Below are 7908 nucleotides of genomic sequence, written 5' to 3' on the forward strand. Positions count from 1 at the left end.
AACCCTTTCATTTATTGCAGTTTCATATGGTAGTATCAATTTAATTTTAGAAGCAAATAACTCAATGGATAAACAGTTGCAAACATAGAAATTAATTTAAACATGATGGAAAGTAATTCAATCACAGAGAATATACCAAAAATGACCTTACTAAACTAGTGTCAAGTTAAATATTTTTTATTACTGTAAATTGAATACCATTCAATGTATAATCTTTGAAAGGTATTTCAAAAAAATAGTAGTCAACTGATAAAAAACTTTTAGGATTATTTAAGTGAAGAACCAAGAGAGTTTGAGGGTTGTTGAGTGGTGGCAGAAAAGGCCAAGAACAAGGAAATGGTGACATGGTTCTTGACAGTGTTGTCAATAGGGATAGTAAATGCCACCACAAATAGAAAAACAGAAGGCTTCTTTAAGATGTCAAGTAGGAGTATTGGTGCTAAAATCAGATGTTGGACTTTATACCCATAACAAAATGATGATTGTCAGATTTATCATGAAAAAGGAAATGATGATTGCCAGATATTGACATAGTTGCTTTTCAAAGTGAATAGCATCACAAATTAATGCAAGTGAAAAGTTTAATTAGTTAAAATGTGAAAGTGATATTGGATATAGGCTTCATTCTTTTAAATATTTTATTTAATTTTGTTGGAGTCAGTTCAGGTGGGATGTCTCTATTCTCCTAAAGCTCAATGCAGTTAGTTGACACTAGAGGCTTTGCCCTACAGCTGATGACATTTGGCTTGCTTTAATTGGTTCTTTTCCACTCTGCAAGGATTTTCTAATGTTGCAGAAAATCCATGCACAATTGCTAAATATTTAACTTCATTAGAATCGACAATTCTAAAATTTATATTAGCCTCACACACAAAATTCCTTAATAATCTACTCACGCAACATAACACCAACAATAGTTCTTCTCTTGATACTTCTGCAATTTCTTTCCTTCCTTCCAAATCCTGTTTAAATAAAACCAACTTTGCTTAGAACCTCCTTAATCAATATTCCAGTCATACAACATCTAATAAGATTTCCTTCTCATGCATTTGTCTTCAACAAGTTGGTTTTGTCAAGAGCCACTCATCCTAAAAGCTTAAGTTATTAGGTTAGAAATCAAGAATACTTCTACTCATTAACATGAGCCCTTCTGGGCTGGCCATTGGGTTGAAGACTCAAAGCTTGTTCTGAAATCTAATCTTAGGTGAAATATAGATTGTTGAGATTCAAACTTTTGATCACATGGTTAGAAAGACTCTAATTCGATTTGAAGAATCAATGTGACTTACAACCTTAAGCTGTTAGGTGAGGTGAGAGTTCAAAAATAGTTTTATTCGCCAAAAGTTTTGAAATGGCAACTGTGTCCTACCTCATCCTGTCATCCAGAATTTCGTACTTTAATTATAGATTGTGGACTATATACTCAGGCCGTGGCAGCCATTTTCTTGCATTGCATGGACAAGCCCCTTAAAATTGTGTATTGTCAATCTTTTTCTTTAATTTGATTTTCCTCCTAGACCAAGTAGGTCAATGTCCTTGGAGAAATTTCAAAATAATGATGAGTTGGTGGATACTTGTAACATTTTTCAATTGCCATATGTTGTCATTCAACTGTTTATATCAGACAAATATTTGTTGGTTACAATTACAATAGTAGTGACTCTGCTTTGCACCAGAAGTTTAGCTCAAAGATCCAAAAAAAAGTTCATTTACATGTTTTAGTGAGCATAGGCATTTGAAAGAGCGGTCACAATTAGTTAATATCTTTTCGGAGTTAAGGGGATCCAATGATTGGATGAACATGAACAAAACACCTAACAATTTTTGCTGAGATTGGATTACTTGAGAATTAAGAGCAAGATATTAAAGATTCTTTTTTTCTGAGTTAATTTGGATGTTTGCGGAGCTATGAATGACAGGGCAGTTTCCCATTTCGTAAAGACACGAAGTTCCTTTATTTCCCAATAGTAAAATGATTCTAAATTACCAAAATACATAACTTAACTGGTAGTTCTAACTACTAATTCTCACCCTTCACATTGTAGATATTTATTCAAGAGATACATCTGATTAGTTTTTGCCGGAAACACTGGCAACAGATAAGTCTCTTACCATTGTACGATTAAAAGAACTTGTAAAAGAATTATTGATGTGGAAATGGATAGAGTGAGATATTTCTCATGTGCATATCGCAGTGATAGGCAATGCTCCTGGCTTAGCAGTTGGCACAAATATTGCATTGTTGCTTGCCGCTGGCTTGCTCACTGCTTTGGCATTATCAATTATCTTCTTGGCAAAGTCCTCGAAGCACTCGTTGATGGTTCGAAAAGGAGTGTCTGGGTAGAGGGAGCAGACTTCAACATCAGTTGGCTTGTCCAAGCTAAAGTTTATTTGGCAGCCATTTATGAAAATATCATGAGTTAATGCTGCAACCACACTCTGTGGGATCCGCATCTCTGCATTTATATCAGAAGTTGGGTTAGCATCCATTTTGTTAGGCAAGAACTTACTGCTTCATGGATTAATGCTTAATGGAGCCAACCGAGTGGCATATAGTTCCTTGGAGAAAGGTTAAGTTGCTTGAACCAAAACCTTAAAGAAAACTGAAAATAATTAGGACAAACCTTTGGCCATCTGCAGCAGATCTTCTTCTGTGATGGTGACCCTAGGAAGTGTACGTCCAATCTTCTCCTCCCATAGTGAGGCCATCTCGTTTATGTTTAGTAGGTTGCTTGGAGGTTGAAAATGGACAGTTTTGTTCAGTGTTCGATCATCTTCTATCGACATTATAGTGAACTTCCCAATATCGGTACCCGCCACAAAGTATGCTGGGCATTCACCACAAAATCATAGAGTCAACATCATAAATAATATACAGTAAGGTGATTGATATTCAAAATTCTCATAATGATGGTGAGTTATGGACCTAAGTTGTCTTTCATTGAAAGCTTTTGGTTCTAGACTTTATTTTACAACTACTGCTACAACTTAAATTTAATGCAGAGATGGTAACTTAGGTACATGCAAACCCCAATTTTTCTTTTTCTTTTTTTAAACTAGCAAACTGTTGAAGAGTAGGTTGGACCTGGGGGTTGCTTTCTGCGACTGGTTTACTCGTTATTAGAAGGGTAGAGCAGTTTCTTTGACAAGAAGATCAAAGACTTGCTCTGAGCCAAAGTCAGAAACTCACGGGGCAACATCCAAAAGTCCAAATCTTTGAATTAATAAGCAGATCTCTGACATGAATTCGGTGGTCCTCTCTTGAGAATAAACTTGTTTACCGAAACAGTTAATTAGTTGGGACTTCGTCCTTTTCGATTAGCTTAGGACAGCCTATGAATGATCAAATCTTGGACTTCTTTTTATCCAAAATGTCCAGTTGTCGACATTGACTCCTCCTAGAATAGGCTGCCTAACAACATAGCCTTTAAAATTAGTGATTACCCAAGTAAATTGGGTTGTCCTATATTATGTCAATTATTTTGTAATAATTTATTAATAACTCAATTTGAAAATGAAAGATCTAAATTGACAGAGTCAAAGGTTTAAAAATTCAATTCCCAAACTATTATTAACTTGATGCTTTAATGTAATGTTCCCGGTAGCTAATAAATAACCCTTTTTGTGTGTTTGTTGGGGGTGAAAAGAAGGAAAGGGTTGGGAAAGTGTTAGGAGAGGATGGGGTCACGTGATAATCTGCTACCTAACCCATCATAGCAGTCACGTGCCTCTCAGTGCTGCTCAACAACAACAAGAAAGAAGCAAAACATCATTCTAATCCGTTGGGAATCTAAGGGAGGTCCACCGATTCTTACGACTTTTCCTTCCTAATGGGGCATTGCCTTAATGACTAGCAAATTTCTTGGAACTAGCCAAGATGCAAAACCTATTTAGAACTGGTGTCGCTTCTACTATTTTACTAAAGAAAAAGAGGAAGCAGGGTGCATTGTACTTTGACTAAGACTCTTTCTCCTTTGTCCTCTATCAAAAGGACAAGCTGGACTAGCTCTCTTGGCTGCTCAATTTTACAATGCTGAATGAGTAGGTTTAGAGCTGTAAGAAATACTATGAAATATGAGATCTATTTAGTAAAAATATGATCATGGATTTGTGATGATATTATGCTGGTTACGGCATGGTAGAAAAAAAATTACCCCTTTTCGCCTGTGAGTTCAAAGCTTCCAATTTGGTAGAAAATATCCCTTCTGGCTATCCAGATTTGGAGGAAGTCATTATTGAAGCAGAAATGTTTAGAATGAAATAATTGCATTAAGCAAATGAAGTGGATACTATCGACTACCAAAAAGATGGGAAAAAAAGGTTTACTCGGGGCTTTGAAGAAATGGCCATTTAGGTTAGTTTGAAAGCTATTTTGAATTAAACGATAACTGGCCTAGTCGATGATAAATTTTCAATTTCGTGAAAGCAGCAGGCCATATAAGATAAAAGTTTATTTGAAGCCTATACCTGCTGCCATACTGTGCCTTCGTCTAGAATATAACATGCTATACCTGTATATATCTAGACACCTGATCAGCACTTTGACTATGACTGCTATTTTTTTTTTTCCCTAATATTTTTTCTTATCCAATCATTTACATGTGTTTTGGTTTTTTCATTTCAAAAGATTCAGTCCCTTGTCTCTTCCTTCTTCTACTAGAAAATGGGATGGCAGTAGGTAGGCAGCATTTGTTCTTAAAACTGTAAGACTGCTGAATATTTACCAGCCAAACTAAGAGATCCAGTATTATCTATCTTTGTAAACAACAGAGACAAACCATTAATTAACTCAAATTTTTCTTGTTTCACCAAACTCAACCAATGTCAGAATTAAATTGCAGGCAACATTTACCTCAACCATTAAAAATTTTTCCTATGTTCTGAACTCTAATTAATTTCCCAATGTTAGCTTCTAATAGAAGACATTTAAAACTCAAGCAAACAAATACTAGTAATCTGTTTACTGTGATATGATAAGATGAAATATCATGTGGGAGGTGGTTATTTAATGAGAGATCCTGGGACATTGATTTTCTTGGAAAACCAAAATCTGTCATCCATCCTTCTCTTCCCAAATTTCTATGCTATCGTTTTCCATCTACCAACCACACTAAAGTCAAGATACACAAAAACAAAACCAATGAAGGAAAAAAGAAAGATGAGGTACCTTTGACAGTGCCATCACCGTAGATTTTGAACCTATCTAGGGGTGGCAGAACATCTGCAGGGTGAGTGTTGTCGTGGTAGGGCCAAGCTGCGATGGAATTGCAACATATGTAAGTGTAAGGAATCCCAGATTTCTCTATCTGCCTCCTAATCTGCCTCTTTTGTTCATACATGGTCAGCCCTGGCTCCACCGGGTCAGCCCTGTCTGTGTCGTGCCCGAATTCAGACGGTAAGAACCTCTGCAACAGATTCACCTTTGACTCATTAACCCATTTTGTGCAATGCTTGTTGAATTAAATAGAAAAACATAGCTTTAGGTACTATTTAATGTCTTCTTGCTTAGAATAGCTTAGCTCTAGCTAAACTAGTTTTCAAAAGAAGTTCTTAACTTTTAGCTAGGCATGCAATAAGTGTTTTATTCTAACTAGAAGCTCAAACATACCAAACAAGTCACTACATTGACCATATACAAGATCTAAGTTTCTTCCCCTATGAATGTTAGTTGTTGTTTTGAGCATATACCTTGACAGTGTCAACATTCCTGATAGCCTCTATCAGATTGAACTGGTCTAAGATGCTTCCCCCTCCCACTGCAGATATTACAACTTCTATCTTATGTTCTTTCAGAACCTTCTCCATGAATTCTTTGTCTGTGATAGAGCCCTGTTACAACAATTCCGAAGATTGTATAACATCCGTACATACATACATGCATACATACATACACATATATATATACATATATAAATAATTACACATTATACATTACATATATATAAATATACACAAATAATTACACATTAGAAATGTATATGTATTTGTATACGTGTGGAAATGTAACCAGAAAATGGAAGAGGTGTCGAGGGAGAATTGTACATACGTAAATAACAGTGGCTCCTCTGTCTTGAAGAAACTTGATGGTGGAGGCTTTGGAAGGAGAGTTCGAACTAGACCGAGCCAAAATATACGTAGGACGGCCGGAGTCTAGGCTGGCTTCGGTGACGAACCGGCCTATAAACCCACCCGAACCAACGACTAAGGTCCGACCAGTTTCTTCCGAGACATTAGGAGAGGAACCATTCATGTTTGTTGATTTCATATTGTTTGCTTTTACTTAAGCTTAAGTTTTGGCGCACAAAGGAAACCAGAAAAAAAAAATAAAAGAGTGACGAGAGAGTGAGGAATGTGGCGGTGACCAAAAAGCAATATGGACTTGTGCTTATATAGAGGTTAGCAATTAAGGGCAGGTAAGCAAAAGCAATGGCGCAAATTAGCAACAGGGGAACATGGAATTGCAATTTTCGTAGCATGAGTTGTTGTCTACCCGTATGTAGCCATTTTATTAGGTAGCATTGAGTATTTTTTTTTCCTCTTTTTCCCCCCCTTTTTTTTTATAAAAATTATACAACTTTTTATCAAAATAGTGAATAATAGGATAATAAAACCAAATATCCTATTATTCATTTTTGCTAAAAAGTTGTATACTTTTTTCTTAATTAGTAACTTCAGCTAGCATCCGACTCTCATTCGAACATTCTTATCGTGTTAAATTTAAGGAAAAAAATTATTAAATTTAAAGATTAAAAAGAAAAATCAATCTATAATTTTTTTAATCAAGTTTTGATGTAAAACTGAAGCAATTTTATCACTGTATCGAGTAATTAATTTATATTACTAATGTGCTCATTGTTCGATATTATTAATTTTTTTTTCTTCCTTAGTATGGCTAATTTTGTGTATAGAAATAGTTTGTAGATTAAAAATTCCCTTAAAACCCGATTTGATTTGTACTATAACTAACAAAAATACAGAAAAGAAAATATACGTATGTACTTTGTAAAAGAGGCTGGGGAGGGGGAGGAGGAAGACTGATTGGTGGGTTTTTGATTGACAGTGTGGTTGGATAGCCACGTCCTTGACTGTCAGACAGCACATTCCCATTGTGGCCCAAGTCAACTCTACTAAAAACAGCTAGGTGCCTAGCTACTCAAACATATAATTTTTTCTATTTTTCTTCTGAAATTAAAATTTCTTCCCCCATAAATTTTTCTTCTAGTAATTAATTTTAAATTTTTTCAACATTTAGTGCCGATTTAATTTGATTTTTTTTTCAACTTATCTGTCTCTTAAAAATAAAAGTCAAGTCAAATAGATATTTTAAGAAATTATTTAAAAAATAATTTCTTTTAACGAACAAAATTTCAAAACAAAAAAAAAAGAGTTTTAAAATAACCTTTGGAGAAGAGATTTCTCTTCTCTATTTTTAAAAACATATATTTTTTCCGGAAAAACTTTTCTTTTTGTTTCAAAATGTTCTTATCTATTAAAAATAATTTTAATATTATCTGTTTTTCTATTTTTATGATTTATTATTAATTATAAATTTTATATTTTTAAACATTTATTTCAAATAAACAAGAAAATAAAATTAACTTTTTTTATTGTTCTAAAAAAAAAATTATGATTAATAAAAAGTTATTTATTACACACACCCTTGATTGTAATTTTAACCAAAATTAAAACTTATATAAATTGTTTTGCAAAACAACTTATCTATAAAATAAAGCTTATAAAAGTAAATTTACCAAACAGATTTAACTTAATTTTGAAAACTATTATTTTCATAAGAATTTTATATTAATTTTTAAGTTTTAAAAAAATCAAACCAAATAGGCTTTTAATTTAATTTTTATTTTATTTTATTTTAGCTTTGTAAATTGTAATTATTGATATAATTTAGAA

The 7908-nt window shown here is 33.8% G+C and overlaps 1 protein-coding gene across 1 annotated transcript; it reads right to left on the reverse strand.

The window, feature by feature from the left end:
• On the reverse strand, positions 1929 to 6516 carry LOC18604056 (leucoanthocyanidin reductase). Its single transcript, XM_018118284.1, has 5 exons — positions 6047 to 6516; positions 5689 to 5829; positions 5168 to 5405; positions 2625 to 2828; positions 1929 to 2456 (listed from the first exon to the last, which is right to left on the reverse strand). Exons 1-5 carry the CDS (start codon positions 6263 to 6265, stop codon positions 2179 to 2181), a joined length of 1080 nt encoding a protein of 359 aa, XP_017973773.1. The 5' UTR covers positions 6266 to 6516; the 3' UTR covers positions 1929 to 2178.

This window comes from Theobroma cacao, chromosome 3 (assembly GCF_000208745.1).
Source record: "Theobroma cacao cultivar B97-61/B2 chromosome 3, Criollo_cocoa_genome_V2, whole genome shotgun sequence".
Classification (NCBI taxonomy): Eukaryota; Viridiplantae; Streptophyta; class Magnoliopsida; order Malvales; family Malvaceae; genus Theobroma; species Theobroma cacao.